The following is a 22,333-nucleotide window of genomic DNA, read 5'->3' on the forward strand; positions in this document are numbered from 1 at the left end:
TAGCGTTTGCAGAGACATAAATAACATTGTTATTTATGTCTCCGACGTTTGTCACATTCATTTTAGGTATAAACCTGGAATTTTCTTTTGAAAATTCAAAATGTAAATAAAAACATGCCTTGAGCTTTGTTTACGTAACAAAAAGTGAGCTCTGTAGCTAACTTATAACTTCAACCAACACTCAAAATTTGGTTGAATATTAAAAAAGCCTTACAAAAGCACTGGTGGTATTAAAAACAGAATTAAAAATTTCCACCGAAATCGCGAACATGCCCTTTTTTACAAGAACTGTTCTACTGAACCAATGGAAAATAAAACATGAACTGTAGCGTCCTTGGATGCTACACATACGGATTAAACCAGATTAAGTGTATCAATAAATAACATGTTCGTTATTGAAGACCTTTATTACCCCTTAAACAACGTCATACCTAATACAGGGGCAATAACCCAACATAACACAATAGGGGATGGTATAGAGTTATCTCTCTTAGCATACATAAAATGAATTACAAACACAATATACCTTCTTTTCTCGCAATACATCTATGTTCCAAATAAAAATAATGCCTAATAATCAATTTCAACACACATAAGAATGCCATACTATTTTGTACTTTCGCACAAAATAATTACTTGCGTTGACAATGACATAATGAAATATTCTTAATTTAACATGAAGATTTCCAATTACATTTTACCCATACCCGAAAGCCATAATACAGTTTTTTGCCAGGAAGTTATTAATCCATAGAAAATCCATCAAACCTTGAAGGTAGTTTCTCATTTCGTACAGGTCTGCTTTAAACACAAAAAGTTTCACTATATGTATCACTGGACATACTGACAATCTCAGTACTACATTAACTTTGTGAGTTATAACTAACATTTTCACTTGGATGTGCCTCACAGTTTTAATCAACTCTCTCATCAATTTCACTCAATATTGGTTCATCTGACAAACAATTATGTTCTCTCTCCTTGAATTTCTTCAAATGTGTAACATTTCGTTTGTACTGTACACCATCTGATTCAATAACTCCACTATTACCATTCTTCTCAACAACTTTAAACAGTGTTGTATTGAATGGTGTGGATAGTTTGTGATCGCAATCTAGTTTAACAAGAACTTTAGCACCGGTATGAATATCGGATTTAACTGCTCTACGACGTTTATCGGAATACAGTTTGCCCATTTTCTTCTGTTCCACATTGCCATCGCATACTTCAAGATCATCAACTTTGTAGTAAAAAGGTTCGGGTAACTTTGTGCGAAGCTTGCAACCAAACAATAACTGAGATGGGCTTACACCATTCGTAGTATGTGGCGTTTTGCGATACATCAAAAGAAATTTATGAAGTTCCGCTTTCCAATTGCGACCTTCAGCGTGAGCAATTCTAAGGCGTTTCAATATTGATCTGTATTTTGGCGCTCACCTTCACCATTCGCCTGAGGCCATAAATGAGTCGTTTTGTGGTGAACAATACCGTTGTCCTACATTAAGTCTTTAAAATGCTGACTTACAAACTGAGGATCATTATCTGTATTGACTGATAACGGCAACCCATGAGTTAGAAAGAACTTTGAAATCAATGCCGTTATATTCTCAGAGGAAATACTTTTCGTGAATGCGACTTCGAACTACCTACTATAGTAATCAACTGGTATGAATATGTACTCCTTGCTCGGCAATGGACCTAAGAGATCCGCGGCGAGATGTTGCCAAGGCGCAGAAGGCAACTCATAAAAACAACCTGTGACATGTTCAATTGACATTTGTCCCTATCAAAGGTAAAACCTTTCTTATACAAGACTTTGACAACATTTTCAAGACATCTATCATTTCTATCATCGTTCTTCTTGACTACTTGCATGTACAATGATATCATCCATAATGTACATTTAGACAACGATACGGTACTTACCTGTAGGATAATTGGGATTATCCGAGTCCTTGTCGTATATTCAGAGCTAAATATGCAGTATCCAGCGCATGCGCAGAAAATGACCACTAATTCATAGAAACAATAAAAGTTTTAGCGCCACTACCCATCATAGTTACGAGGTGTGGGCAAATGAGAGAAAATGTGCCGATAAAAACTTCTAAAAAACCAGGGATGGGTAAGGAGGGATTTAGCTATGACTGTATCACAAGGACTTGGATAATTCCAATTATCCTACAGGTAAGTACCTTACCCTTTTCATATAGTATATTATCCTTCGTCATCTTACTTTTATATCTAAATATGCAAACTTCATAGCATGTATATATTCTATACAGCCTAAGCAGAAGATTGTAAAATTGTCTTTCCAAAAGAAACGTCCAATGACCCAGTCACTTTTTTGTAGAATTTGTTGAAAGTTGAAGAATTTGACCAGTCAGCAACATTCATGATATCTTTTAATAAAAGTCCTGCTTCTAAGGCTGCCGAAGTGGATGCGCTTCTTGTAGAATGGGCACCATATCCGGTGATTCCGGACCTTATCAACACAGATTTAATCCATCTGGCAATAGTACTTGAAGTAACTTCCTTATGAGGTTTAAAAATTGAGATAAACAGCATCGAGTTACTCCGTAATTCTTAAGTTCTATTAATATAACACTGCAAAACTGACTTTTCACACAATTTCGACCACTTTGTTTAAGCTGGTAGAATTATTCTTTTGGCCGGCTTGGCTGGTTTAGTCGATTTGTTAATTACAAAGATTGCCTTTCTCGGAAATATCTTCAAGTGATTATGATCCAAAGTGAAAATGATTGTCTGCAGAAACGAAAGCTATCAAAATAGCTAATGTGTCCATTAAATCCTTTAACGATAGTTCGTCATTCGGGTTACTGAATTAAGAAATTTCAGAACTACTGAAACACCCCACACACAAGCATATTTTGGTACTACTGGTTTCAAATTATATACACCTTTCAGAAACTGTACAACAGTTGGGTGCTTTCCAATCGGAAAACCATCAATCCGTGGAATAATGGTAGATAGAGTTGAGCGATAACTGTTAAATGCACTATATGACATATTTCTGAAATTCACAAAAACAAAAATTCCACAGCTTCAACTATAGATGGTTGAAATGGATCCACACTCCTGCTGCTACACCAGCCCAACCAGAGTCTCCTTGCAGATTGATAGTGTTTATTAGTTCTGCTTCTCCATGCCTTACTAAGTATTTCCGCTGTTTTCTTTGAAAAGCCTCTTGCAATGAAATGTTTCCGCACAGTGTCCACGCAAGTAGCTTGAGGATCTTCTCCATAGTGTGCTTCTGTTCTAGGTCCTAAGACAATGCCCCTAAATTGTTCACTGTTGGAGGGATAATTGGGTTTTTGCAAGACAAATGAAGAACTTGTGGATACCATGGTTGTGTTTTTCAAATCAGAGTTATCAGTATTAGAAGAGGATCGCCCCTTAATAATTTCTGAAGCACGGCAGATATTTGGTTGAATGGAGGAAATGCAAAGACTGTTAGGTTCTTCCATGGAATTGAGAAGGCATCTGTTGTCCAAGCCATACGATCTGGTTGCCATGACACATAACATGGAATCTGGACATTTAGGCGACTTGCAAATAGGTCTACTTCTTGCTGGAAAAGTCGTTTAAAAATCTTGCAAGTAATCTGTAGATTTAACTGCCATTCCATTTGATCCATAAAATGTCAACTGAGAAAGTCGGCATTCGTGTTCTTCACTCCTGGAATGTGAACCGCTGTCAAATGAATCTTCCTCAATGTTGCCCTCGTTGTTGGTTCATCTCTTCCTTAGCCTATTTTGGAAGCATCTGTAGTTATAATCATGGTCGGATCTTGAATTTGTACTGGCTTCCCATTGTGAATTTCTAAATTCTGAATCCACTATTTTGATTCCATTATTAATTCTGAAGATAATGTCAGTTTCCCTTGGTACGATTGAACTTGAAGCAAGGCTTTTGTTTTGTCTCTTTCAAAACAACAATAATGGAGACGGCCTTGGTAAACTGCAGGAAAGGCTGCAACAAAGAGCCCTATGACATGTGGTACGGAACGAATTTTGGGTTGTACTTGAAGAAGTAAATTTTGAATTTCTTCGAGAATTTGCTGAACATTCCATTGTGGTAAAGAAAGTGTTATCTGTATTGTATCTATCACGTAGCCCAAGAACGTGATTAATTGAGTCGGCTGTAGGGAAGATTTCTATTCGTTGATTTGAAAACCTGCTTGTGAAATACGTTCACTACCGGTGAACCTGGTTCCTCCACTGCCTGTGCACTCTTTGCCATCCACAGAAAATAGTCGATTTAAATAATCGTCGAGAATCGTCGATTTAAAAAAATTCTCGATGAAACTTCAAGGCTGACAAAACTGGCTTTGTGGTTTTTTTTAAACTTCCTCGGAGCAGATTTTAATCCAAATGGGAGGCATTGAAACTCGCACCTCTGATTTTTTCAAACACATCTTTATTTTCGATATTGATGATGAATTGAAATGCATCTTTCAGATCAGCACTGACCAGACAATCTCCTTTCTGCAGTAAATTTAGAGTTGTTTGAAGAGTCTCCATATTGAAATGAAATGTTTCCATAAAATTGTTCAAGGGTTTCAGGTTTAATATTGGGCACATTCCTGTATATTTCTTCGGAACCAAGAAAATTGTGGATATAAATTCCTGTGGAGTTTCTTGCACTTGAATAATTGCATGCTTCTGAAGTAATGAATCTATTTCCTCTTGAAGTAATTATTTTGTAACCCTGAACTGTTTCTAAAATGTTTGCATCTGAAATTAGCATTGTCCAAAATTCTAAATGTTTCTTTAAATTTCCTGCTTTTATTGAGACTTTGAGTTTTTTTGTCGTAGACATTTTTGAAGTGTTCGTTGTTAGAGAATTTGGGTTCCATCTTAAGTTTTTTTTGAATTCTTTTGACCGTTGGTTTTGTAATTGCCTTTGATAAATCGAGAGAAATCACTGGGACGTAGACGAAAGGAATGAAAGGGACCAGAGGCTAGGATTTGTTGTTCTTAAAAATGTTGGAAGTAGCCCTAGAAGCTTTTGAAATGTTCTTTCAAGCTTTAAAAAGCTCTGAACCAAACAAGTTGTCGGTAACTTCTACAAAATTTTACACAAATCTTTATAATTTCCTTGAAAGAAATGTTTCAAGTGTTCTTTTCGAGATAGTGACATCAAAATTGAAGCATGTGATAACAAAAAAGTTGCATCTTCAGATAGAGTAAGCAACTCATTAATGATTTCATTTTCAGGGTTTGATTTTTTCAACTCATTCAATTTGTCTGCGAGCATACTAGTAGGATAGAGGCCACTACAAATGTTACCTTGGGTCTTTTGAAGGCCATGGTCCAAGTCTTTATCAAACCTAGACATCTTATAAATCAAACTGCTGACTGTCGGCACCAACAAAAATTGAACATTACTTGGTCAATTATATTTCTGTCTCATGTCTTTAACAAAATCAGAATCAGCTGTTGAAGTACATGCTTTATTCATCATGCCTGTCAGCTACTTATTTACGCTACCCGCAGTCTTACTTTTGAAGAAGGCTGAACCAAATAGTGTTACTTCGTCTTCTATTTCTACGTCCGAGTCATCGTCCTAGTTTTCGGATTCTGCAAGATCTAATTTGATACGTATTGTGGGCCGACAGTCATCAGTTTCTTCCTCTTTATCTTTATGCATCTGTGCCGTTAACTGTCTAATCGAACTTACGATGGCATCGATTCCCAAAGACTGATGTAAACAGGCGACAGTATTTTGATCGAGTATGGGCGCCGCAATGATTGAAGTTACCTCATTCGAATTTCCGGTAACACTCGAACCTGACTGTGTGTAGGAATCCGCAATGCTGCTAAGCCTAGTCAACGTACTTGCGACTTTGCTTTTTTCTGCAACTTGTGTGACTGGTCGCAAACAAAGACTTTGATGGAGCAGACTGGCAAAGTCAACGTATAGGTGAACATTGCGCCAAAACAGAACCACTATGAGTAGGCCGAGAGTATAATGTCTGGCGTATCAAATTACCACTGGTGGGTCTATCAGCGACTTCGAATTCGAATTTTTTTGTCAGCATCAACAGTGATATAGTGTAGCAATGCCACAGGAAATGTGGGATCAGAACCACAAATGATTGGCATTGAAGCATCTGTGGGCATGATAGTAAGCTGCTCTGAGGCAGCGTGCCCTTCAATGGCCAATGGCGTCAGCATTTCCAGAAACAATGTCGATTCTTTCGCAGTACGTTTGCTAGGGGAGCCCGGGCGCTGCTGGATGATGATAAATTCTTGTTTTTCATCCATATTAATCTAATATAGCACGAAATAAATGAAATGTTTTCACAAAAAATTAATAAAAAGGAAACAAAGTTGGTGTAATACGCGGGTGGTATTCTCTGAGCGAGCGCTTAATTAACTATGATAGGTAGTGACGGGAAAACTTTTATTGTTTCTATGAATTAGTGGTCATTATCTATGCATGCGCTGGATATTGAATATTTTGCTATGAATATATGTAAGAGGACGAATGATAATATTGTGTACACCCTCACAACCTTGCAACACTTGTTGCATGACCTTCTGATACATTTCAGGGGCACAAGTAATACCAAATATAAGACGTTTGTATCTAAATAAACCCTTGTGTGTTACAAAAGTAGTGCTTTCTCGAGATTCAGGTTTCAATTCAATTTGGTGATATGCCCAAGTAACATCAAGTTTGCTAAAAATAGTACTAGTGTCCATTTCATGCAAAAGTTCATCAACGGTTGGAATAGGATGACGAACTCTCTTGACGGCGGTATTGGCCTGGCCCATGTCTACGCACAATCAAATGTCATCACCTGAATGTTTCGGAACGCACATAATGGGCGAAACCCACGAACATGGCTCTTCATCGCGTTTAATGATGTCCAGGCCCCAGGATTATAAAAATTAGGTGTGGTCACTTTTGATCTCAGTCTAAATTTTACACTAAATATTCCTTGTGGAAAAGTGAGACTGACTGAAATCAAAAGTCAGCTGGTCTAAGTTTTATGGCACCGAGGGCAGGTCAAGCAGTTCATCTAGCTTGTTGGCGAGTTTGTCACGCAAACTATACGGTATCCGCCTCATTGGTTGAATCAATAGCTTAACACCTGGATCAATCGGAATTTCGAGTTGAAAAGATTTCAGCTTTCCTACCCCCTTGAAGCACTGAGGGTACTTATCAGACACAGAACAAGTATCTGCGTTGACGGCATTACTAACGCTGCACACAATCTGTAGAACACCCCTATAGAGCTGTATCACGACCAAGTAGGGCCTTTCCCTTCCCATCGATGACCATGAAATCCACATCCGGTATAACGGTTTGGTTGTATTTTACAGTTGCTGTAAATATACCAGCTACCTTCAGGGGCTCTTGACTTCCATAAGCGAAAATATGCTTGTCAGCTTTTGATGAAACACATTAGATACGCTTGTCCCCCAGACTGTTCCATAACGGCATTCCTATGATGTTACAACTTGCTCCTGAGTGGATAATCATATTGAGTTCAACACCCCCAACATTCAAAATTATTCATTCCTGATTCAGTTTTGTTGCGTTTAATGGAGCATGCCAGCGTATTTGTTATATGATGATAATTTGTTCTTTTATTGTTAGTTTTTGAAGAAAACAAAATTTTAACTGATGCACTCATTAAGTGGGAGAAGAATTTAGAAATTGTAGTTGGTGTGTAGAATAAAAAACCATAAGCTAATAATTGTCAGACTTTAACCTGAGTATCGTGACAGCTGATGTTACTTATCAAAGATGCAACACAAAACAGGAGGTGATTATTGATTGGATAACAAAAATAATTAATGGACTTTAAAAGATGTAAAAACTTATTTTAACAACAAAAAATTCCCAGTTCTTTTTGTTTAAATTTATATTCCGGTGCATACAAATAGATGTTAGTAGAGCACAAGCTGTTTCTACAATGTCAATCTCAAGAGCTAGGGAACACATACTCTACCTTTATTACTGCTTTGCATTTTTTACATTGACACAGTGAGGCAGATTGTTCTTATCAAATTTCAGTCATACCGTATAGTAACCAGTACGATTCTGAAGGACACCATGTTGTCGAGTCCATGCCTTCTTTCTTTGATTATCTAAATCCTAAGGTAAGTTCTATAATTATATATCCTTCTTTTTATGATGCTTGTCACCCACATAGACTGTATCTTGAACAACAGATAATTAACTTTATTTACTGTGTTCAACTAAACAGTCAGATCAGAGGTGTTAAAGTCCAGCGTACCAACAGATGATATCGTACATTAACATGAATAAATTCTGATAAAAAATATATCCTTGTTGCTTGAATTTTATCATTTCTCAAAATTTCATTGACGTGGTATTTTTTGTGTTCAGTTCTGAAAGGAATATTAATTGAGGAAGTGTAAGAGCAAACTTAAATGTTCCAATCGTGTATACTTGTTTTGTGAAATGATGAGTATGTATGTGCTAAAATATGATATGTACCGGAAGTGTAAACTATAAGTAATTGTTTAATGTAATTGTTTATTAAAAAGGATCATATTTAAAGCAGAAATTGAACTTGGGCCCCTTCATATCTAGTAAGTCTTATAAATTTGTTAGGCTAGTATACATGGTCCAAATGATTAGTTTTAAATACTGCTTTCTCCCCACCCCTACCCCCTCCACCCCACCCCCTCCATCCAATTAAATTTCTCCCCTTTCTATAAACAAAAGGTAGGTTTACCTTGTCATAGTGGTATCATTGGACTAAGCAACATTGTATACACTGCCAAAATAAGGTACCATCGGCCATGCCATATCATCAGTAGTACGAAAGGAGGAATGAACAGAAAAGAGTGAAAGGTTGATCCATAGTAACTTAGTTCTGGTGCTCCTTCACTGAGCTATCTTTGGAGAGTTTTCTGACCTGTCGTAATCAGATACTAATTCAGAAACATGATACTGTTTTCTGGTGTATTTGATTAAATTCATTGTTTCTTAGGTGGATGTAATGATGAGATACTAGCCCAAAAAATAAAAACACTCTAGCTGTGACAATGAAAAACGATTTGAGAGGACCGTGTCCCTACGGTACTGCAAACTGGCTCTCTAAGATTACATTCTGGTAAGTTCCATACACTTTTTTGTAAGCACTTTATGATATGAATTCCAACAGAATTCAACTTTATCTAGACCGACTGTTTTGCAATAAGCACTAAGTTTGTGGTAGCTTACAGATTGAGATTTATGATTTGTAAAATAAATCAAATATAACATCCAGTGATGGGACACTCATAGAATTACAATATATGCTGTAACATTTCAGCATTGAATCATTATTTTTTGAAAGATAAAATCTCATAATTGCAACGGTGTGTGCATACAAATTGAGTAATGGGTGTCATGAATGTTATGAAAATTTTGCCAGGGACTCGACAAAACTTTATTATATCTGAGATTAAGATATATCCGTTTCTATACTAAACAAGTTTTTATGTAATGTCTTTGGTTAAGTAGGCATTTCTTATTTTTGTTGATAGTTTTTTTGTGATTTAAGTGGGAGATATTTTTAATGATAATTATTGTGTTTGGTGATGAAGGTGGGCTTTTCCTCTGTTCCGTTATGGTTTTCGCCACCCCCTGACACAGGATCATCTGTACGATGTCTTACCAGAGGACCAGTCCGACTTGTTAGGGGATCGCATGGAAAAGTAAGAAAAGTCATGCACACACGTAAATTGATTCAATAGTCATAAGATTATTACTATGGTCTTGTCCGATGATTCAGAAATCCGTAGAATAATAGCTACTCTATTATAAATATTTTATTCTTTTCTTTCCCGTCTGTTGCATGCTTGTAGATCCTGGAATGCCCATTTGAAAAAATGTGAAGATAAAGGGAAAAAGCCAAGTTTGTACTGGGCAGTGATTGCAGAGTTCAAATGGGAGTGGGGCATTAATGGCATCTTTCTTGTTGCCTCTGTAAGCATTATGTAAATCATGCACCAGCAGTGTTAAAACTATTGACATTTGTATATTTTCTGTAAATTGTCGCTTATTTATGATACAAATTAAAATTATAGTAGAAATTTCTGATATCATGAAATAAATCCTGGTAGGTTTCAGTTTAATACATTGGTTGTCCAACAATCAACATGCTCTAACTAAAAGACAGATAAGAATACCTTGTACTTTTTACCAGATGCAGAAATAAATGCTTTTTTGGATGTTCTTTGTTGGTTCACATACAATTATTTTTTTCCACCTGTGCCTGTGTAGGAAGGTATCAGAATTACCCAGCCCTACCTGATTGGTCGGATCATCTCCTACTTCCAGCCTGGCTCCACCTTGTCACAAACCGAGGTGTACATCTACGCGACGGTGGTGGCAGTCAGCCACATTCTACAGCTGATCGTCAATCCCAGATATTTCTTCAATTGCGATCACATTGCTTTGAAAATGAAAGTAGCTGTGGCTAGCCTCATTTATAGGAAGGTAGGACAAACTCTACAATTCACTGTTTACCCATGGGTGTTAAGGAAGCATATGGAATCTAAGTTACATGTTATTCCTATAAATACTAGTAACAAATGTTCGTTATTATGTATCTATAGAAATATTAAAGCAAAGAAACCTAGATAAAACGCAAATTCAAAAAAAACGGAGAGAATTTTTCCCCCATACATTATTATAGGATGTATTATGTAGATTTATGCATTGATGACATCATGACTGAAAGTGGAATATTGTGTAAATTAAAACAGAAAGCATTGTCAACTATAAAATACAAGAAATGTAAAAAAAAAAACCCTCTAAGTATGTTTGTTTTATTTACTGAAAATTGAACAAGAGATCAATGGAATAGATGTTAATTGTATCAAATATTAGGTAAAAGGTATGTAAAGATGCTTTTATCTCACGACCAAGCTATAATTCTTCTGTTGTTGTTATAATATAAAAATCCAACTTGAACAACACTACCCTATATATTTTGAACTTCTAATTTAACATGTATCAAGAGTTTGATCAATGCTTAAATTGAGAAGTGCTAATTACTAGAATCATGTTTTCTGTAATACTTTGATGCCACATGAAGTTTTCTGTGCAAACTGTATAAAAGTAGAAGGTTTTAGGAGAACTCGATGAATAACTATTTAATCTACATTGTGTAGGAGAATATATAGGATTCTAGCAGTAATGTATATAAAGCTGAGATGTTTCGTTTTTACTTGATATGTTAATTGTTTAGTGCAAACTTTGAGGTAGCCTTGTTCAAACGCATTTGATATGGAGGGATATATCTATTGCAGACTATTTATATTACAGACATCACGTGATAATTAATACACCGAGGTGGTAGTAATGTACACTTAAATAACTGATTTATTACATTGACATCTACTTAAACGGAAAATACTAAGTTTTTTGGTTTGATTCAAAACAATACTGTAATTAATTTTACAAAATTGTGTATTACAGTCAAGTCAAAATTGTTCATATGCTTCCTTAACCTACACCATATTCATATAAGTATTCCAATGAATCTAAAATTGCATTATTTTTTATTTTTATCCATAGCTAACGAAGTTCTCATTGTGAAATCTTGAATCTTGTTACGTGATAAAAAATAACATTTCCAGATACTCAAAATGAGCAGCTGGTCAAAACATTCCACAACATCAGGAAAAATAATCAACCATTTGTCAACGGACTTAGAGAAGTTTAGATATGTAAGAACATTTTCCGTAGGTAAATTTAATGAAACAATTTTATGTTGTTTTTTGTTGTCGAGAAAAACTTGAGTTTTATTTGAGTGCTGACCTACTGTTTTCTCAGACGATTGACAGCTTCCATTTTTGTTGGCTGGGTCCCCTGGAGATTGTGGCTATCCTGTACTTGTTGTACCAACAGATAGGTCTGGTCAGCCTCCTTACTCTAGCTGTCACCCTAGTTCTCCTACCCCTACAGTTCATGCTGGGATGGATTTATGGGAAATTGAGGTGCAGATATTTACTTGCTTTTTCAAACTGAGGCATATTTTTTAGTATCTAAAGTAAAACAAAAACACAAACAAACTATGAATGCCGAGTATGAATAATTTTGATTTGTTATTAATGTAACAGATGTAATTCATTATACATGTATCTGATACGTAATGAAAAGATTAGGGGAAATGATACCGATTTCACTGTAAGGGTGAATTCCTTTTAAGCATATCTGATGCAACTGTGATTTACTATATCAAGAAATGTTCAATATTGTTAATGATTTAAGAAAATTTGTATTAAAATTATCACAAATTATGTATTATGAATAATTTTCGTGAAGGATGAAGATAGGAGCTGCAGGAGACAAAAGGATCCATTTGATGAACCAGATAATCGCTGGAATGAGAGTGATCAAAATGTACTGCTGGGAAAAACCATTCAGTGAAATTGTATTTAACATCAGAGGGTAATTGTTACTTTTATTGATTTTAAATGCTGCTTGGCTTTATTGAATTTTTGAAATATCAAGTGTTTGAAATCTTTGCTTTATTTATAGACATAATGATGTTTTACAATTCAATTATTTTAAGCATTGATTTCAGGTGGGAAGTCTCTGAGATATGGAAAGCCAATATTGCCAAGTCCATCAACATTGGATTGTTCCAGAGTGCCTCTGTGGTCATCAGCATGGCCCTGTTTGGAACAGCGTGGTACACGGGGATTCCCCTGTCTGCCCAGAGGATCTACAGCACCCTGGGCTGGGTCTTCTGTCTGCGACTGACCATCTTCCTCTTCATGATGTACCTGGTGGAAGATAACAAACAACTGGCATCATCCCTCAAAAGAATACAGGTAAACTCTCAGTAAATCAGAATACTGTTAATGTGTACTGTATTATTTAGTGTTTTGGCAAAAATGGCTTTCTTATTACCAAGTAAATTAATGAAAAATCTTTTTTTTTAATTTATTGTCTTTTGACAAGTTGGAAACATTACAACATATGCAACTCTTCTTACAGTCTTTCCTCACAGTAGAGGATATGAAGGTCTTTTCCGAGTCTGAAGGGACAACCAAGTCGATGGAGAAGGAGGGTGTATCTGTCTCTATCAGGGACATGACAGCCAGCTGGCTTGGGCACCACCCCCAGGACAAAGAGGGTGTAGCCGATAAACTTCTGGACCAGGTGAGTTTGATTGATAAAAATAATGAATTTAACAATTTATTAATGGTTATTAATAACACTCAGAACTTACCAGGGTATTTTAATAAAATTTCAATAGTTTAAAATCAGATATTAAAATGTTAACTGAACAGCTCAGTATATTCAAAGGATCATTGATTTCAAAATACTCTATTTCAATCACTATTTACATATTGGCTTTTTAATGGCATAATTTTTCTGAATTAAAATCATTAATGATATAATTTAATTATCATTGTTTAAATAAATTTATGACAATCTCAATATTTAAATGATTGATAAAAGTCAAGGTTACAATGTTGTTTATTTCAGGAGCTGAATGAGGCATTTTCTTTGAGGAATATTGACCTGGAAGTAAAAAAGGTAGAAGTTAATTGTCAGTAACAAAGCTCTGATATTTTAAGGTCTGGGTTTTATTCTTTGACAAGAAATTCATATCCTTTTTAATGAAATAAATTTCATTATTTTTATATGAATTTCACGTTTTATTCCAGGGAGAACTCCTGGCAGTAGTAGGACCAGTTGGTTCTGGAAAGGTTTTTATCCAAGTTCTTTTATTGCGTGGACCCTGAGGTCCACGCAGAAAATATATAAGCGAGGTTAAACCGGATGCTATGGTGAAAATTCAGCCTGCGCATGAGCTAGCCTGGTTCCTGTGTGTAGTGGATAGCTTAGGGAACCAGGCTAGCACACGTTTATCTGAACCGGGATCAGGATTCCGTGCCATACGCACACATAAGTTCAGAGGCGCTGTAATTGTAAAGTTGTCGGTAAAGAGTACAGAAACAAAGTATTCCGTTTAAAAAAATGATTGGCATGTGATATGAATTATCAGTATTATGAAATAAGTTAATATCATGCCGAAACTACAACATGCATCAAATATTAATAGCATAATTTGCAATGTTTTGCTGTTTTCCGAATACATATGTAACTTATCATAATTATTTTAGAAGTATGGATCCTTTAAATTCTGAGATAAAAAGTCAGGGCTATACATACATGTATACGTAATACAACGTACAAATTTAGTGGTTAAAAGCAGAGGGCTAGAATCGGTGGAATCTCTGATAATCTTAAGGCTTTCACGTTTTCGTTGGAAACGCATGCAAATGGTCCACGTATTGTAGTCCTTTTTTTAAGAACAACAACTTGTATATACATTTGTAACTTGTTGTCGTATATGTATAGACTGCAAAAGAGTTTTAAATATATATTTTCGCCAACAGACATCTCTCCTGCTGAGCCTTCTTAAAGAGCTTCCATCCGAGACAGGACAGGTGTGTGTGCAGGGTACGGTGGGGTACATGGCTCAGACGCCGTGGGTCATGTCCGGAACATTTCAGGCCAACGTCCTGTTTGGAGAGAATGTGGAGCAAGAGAGATATCGCAAGGTGTTGCATGCTTGTGCTTTATACAAGGTAATTCCAGGCTCAGTAATTTGAGTAAGCCAGAAACTTTCAGAAGCAGACCTGTATTTCAGTTGTCGTCTTTTCAATCACCACAGTTTTAGACTCCATTAACATTATCCTTCTGATCTCTGAACTTGGGTTTGGCTCGTTTTTAAAAACATAAATAATGAAATAACAAAAGTACAATACTATCGTTTTAAGAACCTATTGAGTCTCTTTTTGATTGCTCTCTTTTGAAAGATCTGGTGAATGTTATTATTGAATTCTTAATAATTGTACATAACTGCACACTCTCTGTAGGACTTGGAGCTGATGAGACTGGGGGACCAGACTTTGGTCGGGGAGCGAGGCTTGTTGCTGAGTGGTGGTCAGAAGGCCAGGCTCACCCTTGCAAGGTATTAACTTCTGTTTGGGCTTTCCTAGGTAACCCTCGACCATGAATCAAAACCCCCAGCAAATTTTGAAACATTCTTATTTCATTGAATTCATAAAAAAACGTTTCAACAAACCTTTGAAAAAATGATAATTCGTAAAAAATTGCCCAACCCAATTTTAAAGAATTCACATACTAAGGTAAAAATCAGAGGTGAAAGTGTTTAGTATTTCCTTTAACCAGTAAAAAAATGACAATAACAAACTGTCAATTAATTCTCTTCCTGTTTGGAAAACTTTAATCTGTTAATGATAACAAAGCTATGTAGATTGCAAAGACAAAGCATCAATAATTTCTTGACTTTAATAAATGTATAAACTCAATTGAAGTTCAGGTTGAAATCAAGTTATCATTTAAGATGAGTTCAGCATCACACTTATAAACTGACCATGCGCTTCATTCTTTATTGATTTATAGGACGGTATACAGAGAGGCAGATGTGTATCTACTGGATGATCCGCTGGGGGCAGTGGACACAGAGGTTGGAAGTCACCTATTCCAGAGGTAAGAGAGAGAGAGAGAGAGAGAGAGAGAGAGAGAGAGAGAGAGACTATAAAGCTAATGCTTTTTTGTTTCAGGTGTATTTGTGAGTTGTTGGAAGGGAAGACCAGGATTTTGGTGACTCATCAGCTGCAGTATCTAAGGTCAGCTGACAGAATTGTTGTTCTAGACGAGGTTTGTTCCACTTATTCTGACCAATGCTGTAGGCAGCATTGGTGCTTATTCTCAGTCAACTATATAGTCAATAATGTATTTGCTTTGGTCAGTTTAATCCATATAGTTCTTTGACTGGGAATAATTGTAAACTTGTTGTTTTAGGGTAAAATAGTTTGTGTTGGAACCTATGATGAACTGGTGAAACAGGGGACAGAATTTTCCTCCATCCTTACCAAGCATGACAAAGACATTGAAGAAAAAGACGAGAGACAAGAAAAATTGGTCAATGAACAACGGGAGAAGGTAGGTTCCTGAGCTGGGAATGGCAACTGACCTTGGATAAAACTGAAAATATGTCGAACTGGAACAAGATTGATTAGATTGATAAAATATTGATATTTTATGTTATTCGGAACTAGAAAAAAACTAGGAAAATTGAGCTAAAGAGAATTTTTTTGTTCTAAAGAACACTAAGGCGGTCGATGACGGTGAGTTTGCGGAGACCGGGGGCATTGGTTGGAATGTGTACAAGGACTACTACCTCTCCGGTCGGCCATGGCTGTATCTACCACTGACCTTGTTCCTTCTCGTAATAGCCCATGTCAGTGATAGTAGCTAACAAGATTGCAAGTCTGGGTGTGGGTGTGGATATAGGGGGACAGATTGAATCCATGATATGCAAAATATTTGATCTTCTAATGAAGTGAAATTTTTCCTGAAAATACATTAAGTTTCCTGTAGTCCATTTGCTTACAGTATTACATCACACAACAATATCAATAGATTATATATACTATAAAACATATCAATATTCCGGAAATTTTTGCAGACTTTTAAATAGTAAGGATTTTACAGAAATATGAAAATTAAGATTTTTGGGACAATGCAAGAATGAGAATGATTTGAATAACTTTTTAAAACTTTTTAGCAAATTCTACAAAATATTTTTGGGTATCTGGTGGCCCCAATTTCAGACTACTTAGGACGAGTACATAAATGTACTTTAATAATAATTTTTATAAATTTACAGGCTGCTTATGGATATGGAGACTGGCATCTAGCTAAATGGTATGTGTTAAGTGAACCACCTTTTTGCAAGTATGTTTTTATTGACTGCATGTATAAACTTTGACTTTTCCTATATCTGTGGGTGTTGTGAGTCATGCCAGTCAATATATTAATGCATGAACTACACACCTAGTTATAATCTTACTTCACATGTACATTTATCTGTAATTCCTAAGTCTTTCGGTTCCAGGGCTGAACTCTCCGATTCTCTGAACGTAAAGGCACAAAATGGATCGTATCCACTATATCCAGTGGTCAATACATTGAATCAAACACTGGGATTAAACACATTGTACAACATAACTCCCATTCTACAGACCAACAACTCTACCCCTGAGGGGTCTCTGATCATCACCCAGGGAGATGAGTTGATGCAGCAGTACCTGGTGGCCATGTCTGTCTTTGTGGTGGGAATCAGCCTCTTCAGCCTGGTGTATTTCAGAATGTCAGTCATCATCAGCAAGAGACTTCACAACAACATGTTCCAAGTGGTGATGGGGGCCAAGACTCATTTCTTTGATTCAAACCCTGTGGGTAAGGAAATATATATGGAATGTATGCTTGTCTTTTCTCAAGAAGTCAAATGAATGGTTTTTATAACTTTTTATTTTTTAGACAGAGTTTGATTATAAAGATTCTTTTTTAAAAAATATTTTCCACCATATGTCTCTCAATCAGTCTCTCAGCCTCAATGCTCATGCTCGACTCTGCCACGTTATGTTTTCTTTCAGGTCGAATATTGAACAAATTTGCAAGAGACTTGGGGTTGATAGATTCTGTCATACCTTCATTAACAAACATCGTTTTAGAGGTATGTTTAATAGTTTTTGCTAGTACATGTATCTTTTTCAAACATAGAATTTCATTATTATGAAAAACCAATCCTTGACTGGAATTTAAGTTTCAAGCCATGGAACTTAGAAGAAGCTATAGCATACCAGTTCTCATTACTGATTATCAGTGAATTGCCACAAAATTCAAATTAATATATTTCTATACTTCATAATTTAAAGATCAACTAAAGTATGGAAAAATTGTGTCATTTTTTTTCAGGTGACCTTTAAGGTCCATGGGTCTATTGTTATGTTCACCGTCATTTGTTTTATTATGTATTTTAATCTAGATAGTCATTTGCTTGGCCATGCAAATTGGTATAACCTTTATCATCAATCCATTCTTGCTGTTACCTCTAACTCCTTTGGTTATTGTGATTTACTTAATAAGATTGTTCTCGTTACCGACTACAAGAAATATGAAACGCTTAGAGGCCATGAGTGAGTGTTATAAGTAAAGGGCTACATTGAAGATCATAGTAGATACTTACCATATTCGATTTTACCTAGATACGTAATCTAGGAGGCATGAAAACTTCTCTGTACTTGAATGTGTCCTAGGAGGCATGCTAACTTCTATGTCCTTGAATGCAGCCCAGGCTAAATCATATTTTGAAAATTTAAAAAAAATTGAGTTTTTATCATCAGGACTTTCTTCAACTCCTGTTCTTTCATTAGCTCAGAGTCCTATCTTCTCTCACATCTCGGACACTCTGGTGGGACTCCAGTCAATCCGAGCCCTGGGGATGAGTCGGAAGTTCCTGCGGGATTTTGACAGATTCCAGGACCGACACACCAGCGCCTTCTTCCTGTTCCTTTCCGCAAACCGCTGGTTCAGTCTGCGTTCTCTTTTCTTCCTGGATGTCTACTTTGTCCTTGTCATCCTGTTGTCATTGGTTCTCAGGGATAGTAAGTAGTGGTATCAGTAAATTAATAAATAGTGGTGCCAGAAAGATAGGAGGTACTGTAGGTTCCTTATTTTACGCGAGTACTTAATTCTGCGATTCAACGATTCTCCATCAAATCGCGAAAACATAAAATTGCGAATGCCGAAATTTTATCATAGTTTCATGTAGTTTACATTTGTCGGAATATTAAAAGCGAGATTTTAGAATTTGCGAGACGAGTTTCTCGCGATTTTACGCTGATATTAATTCCTTGCGTTAATTAGGAATTTACATTAGTGGTTTTCATGGATAATAAGTAGTGGTCGCAGTAAGAAAGTAAGTAGGGGTCACAGTAAAATAGTAAGTAGTGGTCCATATATGAAAGTACATGTAATTAGTGGTCCAGGTAAGATGGTAGGTAGTTGTCCAAGTAAGATAGTTGGTAGTGGTCTCAGTATGATAGTAAGAAGTGGTGCTAGTAAGATAGTTGGTAGTGGTCTCAGTAAGATAGTAAGAAGTGGTGCTAGTAAGATAGAAAGTAGTGGTCTCAGTAAGATAGTAAGAAGTGGTGCTAGTAAGATAGAAAGTAGTGGTCTCAGAAAGATGTTATCATAGGCTGCATTTTTGTAGCCGATGAATATTAAGTAATCAGCATTTATAAATCTGGCCATTAGCAGTAAGTCCTCTTGAGAAACTCAGCCCTAGATCACTTCATTTTAAGAATTGATAACAGAAACATACAATGAATAATGATTTTTTTTTACATAATATATAAAAACTGCTTCAATTTTCTCAAGATAAAACTTATTGGTACTTGTCTGCTTCAGTGATTGGATTATCCGGGGGACTGTTTGGAATGGCTCTGAACTATTTGTTGACAATGGCTGACCCTTTTGAGATCATGATGAGGATATCTGCTGACCTTAACACACAGGTAGGAATCCTTTTTAGATCAATTTAAATGCTTTTGTACTTTTACTTCAAATAGAGTTTTGATTTATAGCGAAGAAATTTGTCATATGTTAATTCCTCTTTCAATCATTTAATAGATTCTAATTTTAGATGACATCTGTGGAAAGAATCATATCCTACACAAAGCTAGAACAGGAGGCCCCAAAAGTCTCCGATTCCCCGCCCCCTTCCTCTTGGCCTCAAATTGGGGATATTAAACTAGTCAATGTAGGACTACAGTACTCATCTGATACCGACCAAGTCTTACACAATATAACCTGTCTTATCAACAGCAGAGAGAAGGTATGTCATGAGTTGAAATAAAAAGGTAAGAAACCTTAAGAAAGAAGGACAGATGGGCAGACAGATGGACAGACAGGCAGACAGATGAACAGAAAGATGAGGAGCAAGAAATACTGTTAGCATACGGATATCTGATTCATGCCATCATTGTTTTGACATTACATTGGTTTTGAGGACATAATGAAGCATGCTTTGACATTGGGAAAACTCTTGGTCTTCCTTTCAGATTGGGATTGTGGGAAGGACTGGAGCAGGGAAGAGTTCTTTAATTGCAGCATTACTGAGGTTAGCGGAGCCTACAGGGGAGATTTATATCGACGATGTTAACGTGTTAAAGATCGGCCTCCACGAACTCAGAAATAAAATCTCTGTTATTCCACAGGTAGGGTCAAACGGACTAGTTAGGTACCAATTATATGAACTCAGAAATAAAATATCTGGCATATATAATAACCTGACAAGTCACACTCCAATGTATTAAAAAATGATTCAAACATTTAATATGCCAGCACATGAAGTTCATTTCCCTCAACTTTTCTTTTTACTGTAAACCAACGTTAAAATGCCTGTTAAAATTTATTGCAAGGCTCGTGAGAGCCTCTTCTTTGCAATTTTTACTCGCCGTTAACCGGTCCTTTTCATCCGGGTGTTATAAAACATGGTTTTAGATAAGGCTTGATCGCGAAAATTAGTTGCTGCGACCAGGTTTATCACAGGTTATTCGCGAAATAATATCGTTGCGAATAAAAGTTGGTCTACTGCAGTATATTATAATCAACAAGTCTCAGTTTGGGGTTACATTATGTTGGCATTGTTGAACACTTTGGATCATTGAACAGTCTAGTTTTCTTTTTATCAGGTCTGCATATCTGTGTACTGTTTGTACAGGATGCCATTCAAATGACTAGAGGTTTTACCTTCTAATGTTGAGAATACTTTGTAAATGTAAACATAGGAATGCTGGGAACTGAATTGATAAATATATTTTTTTGTTTTTTTAGGATCCAATATTATTCAGTGGTAATTTAAGGAAGAATTTGGATCCGTTTGAGGAATACACAGATGACCAGTTATGGATGGCACTAGAACAGGTACAAACATGGCAGTAAGACTGGCAGATGATGTTAAAATATTGTAAAAGCAAATTATAAATTGTATAAAGTCTTTTAAATATATTACACTCACTTATTAAAGTCTGAAATTGAAATTTAATCAGTGTTTACAGATGCATTAAGTCTAAGCTACATTGCATTCTATTACAGGTGCAGCTCAAGGTGAAAGTTCAGAGTGAGAGAGAGGGACTGTACATGGAGGTGTCTGACAGCGGACAGAACCTGAGTGTGGGGCAGAGACAGCTGGTGTGTCTGGCCAGGGCCATCCTCCGACAGAACAACATACTGGTGTTGGACGAGGCCACCGCCAATGTGGACCACAAGTAAGTCACGGAGTTTAAAGTGGGGGGGGGGGGTGGGATGTCACAAGTAGGTCAAATAATCTGTAGAGTTCAAAAGTAGGCCATGGAGTTTGTGGGGGTCACAAAAGTTTTTGGAGTCTAAAGTAAGTTATACAATATGTACAGATCAAAAGTCACAGAATATGTAGGGGTTGCAAAAAGATCACACAATCTTTAAGAACCACAAGTAGGTCAAAGAATTGGTAGGGATCATTAAATATGCAAGGGTCAGATGTACATGTAGGTCACTAGGTCTCTAGGTCTTTGGATTACACACACTTTAGAGTTGTCAAAAAGGTCACAATCCATAGGGATCATAGGGAGGTCACACACACAAGAAGGTCACACAATCTGTATTGTTAACTTTTGATAACTAGAAGCTCACTGCCTCTGTAGGAGTAACATGTAGGTCACGGAATTAATTATTAGCAGTCACATGAAGGTTGCAAAATAGGGAGCACAGAATATTTGGGCTACAAGTAGGTCATTTATCTTAATGTCGACTATAAGTTCATTTAGGTGAAAGAAATTGTAGAGGTCAAGCTTGCTGAACTCTAATGCAGATACATGTAAGAAGTAGGCCTAAGGTGACTGAAGGTGTATACATTTAAACACTTAGTCATGGTGCGATGTTATCCTCAAAAGCTGAGTTTTATTTTGACAGCACTGACAGGTTGATCCAGGAAACAATTAGAATTCGGTTCAAGAATTGTACGGTCCTAACAGTTGCCCACAGGATTCATACCATTATGGACTCCAGTAGAGTCATGGTAAGTATCCCAATATAAAATCTGATGCTTTGCAATGTGAAAAGTTCATCATATATCTAATTTCTGTTTTCATTACCGTGGTATGTAGGTAAATTTAATACATAAATAACAGTAGGTATATATATAAATAATTTTGAAACACCTGCATTTATTTCTTTTTTATTCAAGGTTTTCAATCAGGGAAAACTTGTTGAATTTGATACACCATATCAACTTCTACAGATAGAAGATGGATTTTTCAGAAATCTGGTGCAACAGACTGGTAAAGCCCAGGCAAAGGTTTTACAGAGATTAGCTGAGAAATATCACAAAGAGAGGTTTTGATATATATTTTGTTTTAGAACTCTTTTAATGATTTTTATCAAAATAAATTCTTGAATTCAG

General features: G+C 36.2%; 1 protein-coding gene and 1 pseudogene across 3 annotated transcripts; one reads left to right on the top strand and one right to left on the bottom strand.

The window, feature by feature from the left end:
* Window positions 1-419: 419 nt before the first annotated feature.
* LOC136271732 (uncharacterized) lies at window positions 420-3,534 on the bottom strand (annotated as a pseudogene).
* A 4,443-nt stretch (window positions 3,535-7,977) lies between these two features.
* On the top strand, window positions 7,978-22,333 carry LOC117681185 (ATP-binding cassette sub-family C member 4). 3 transcript variants are annotated; one of them, XM_066077379.1, is made up of 30 exons: window positions 7,988-8,135; window positions 8,996-9,118; window positions 9,594-9,704; window positions 9,855-9,975; window positions 10,273-10,488; window positions 11,634-11,723; window positions 11,830-11,993; window positions 12,322-12,447; window positions 12,584-12,833; window positions 13,000-13,164; window positions 13,495-13,545; window positions 13,677-13,718; window positions 14,412-14,603; window positions 14,895-14,989; window positions 15,445-15,531; window positions 15,606-15,702; window positions 15,847-15,987; window positions 16,151-16,285; window positions 16,715-16,752; window positions 16,943-17,286; window positions 17,484-17,563; window positions 17,876-18,026; window positions 18,264-18,494; window positions 19,300-19,406; window positions 19,535-19,726; window positions 19,953-20,108; window positions 20,728-20,817; window positions 20,989-21,161; window positions 21,844-21,949; window positions 22,118-22,333. In XM_066077379.1, exons 2-30 carry the CDS (start codon window positions 9,051-9,053, stop codon window positions 22,271-22,273), a joined length of 3,975 nt encoding a protein of 1,324 aa, XP_065933451.1. In that variant the 5' UTR covers window positions 7,988-8,135; window positions 8,996-9,050; the 3' UTR covers window positions 22,274-22,333. The 3 variants fall into 3 exon arrangements, 1 of the variants encoding a protein (XP_065933451.1); XR_010711389.1 differs by lacking the exons at window positions 20,728-20,817; window positions 20,989-21,161; window positions 21,844-21,949; window positions 22,118-22,333 and having other exon boundaries at window positions 7,978-8,135; window positions 19,522-19,726; window positions 19,953-20,091; XR_010711388.1 differs by lacking the exons at window positions 20,728-20,817; window positions 20,989-21,161; window positions 21,844-21,949; window positions 22,118-22,333 and having other exon boundaries at window positions 7,987-8,135; window positions 19,535-19,841; window positions 19,953-20,083.

The sequence above is a fragment of the Magallana gigas genome, chromosome 2 (genome assembly GCF_963853765.1).
Source record: "Magallana gigas chromosome 2, xbMagGiga1.1, whole genome shotgun sequence".
In the NCBI taxonomy this organism is placed as follows: Eukaryota; Metazoa; Mollusca; class Bivalvia; order Ostreida; family Ostreidae; genus Magallana; species Magallana gigas.

Excerpts from the sequence above, each read along its gene's own strand:
- LOC117681185 (XM_066077379.1), top strand. The coding sequence starts at position 9,051 with ATGAAAAACGATTTGAGAGGACCGTGTCCCTACGGTACTGCAAACTGG. Across the intron at positions 13,165-13,494 it reads CCGATAAACTTCTGGACCAG|GAGCTGAATGAGGCATTTTC; the intron begins GTGAGTTTGATT and ends TGTTTATTTCAG. Across the intron at positions 14,990-15,444 it reads GCCAGGCTCACCCTTGCAAG|GACGGTATACAGAGAGGCAG; the intron begins GTATTAACTTCT and ends ATTGATTTATAG.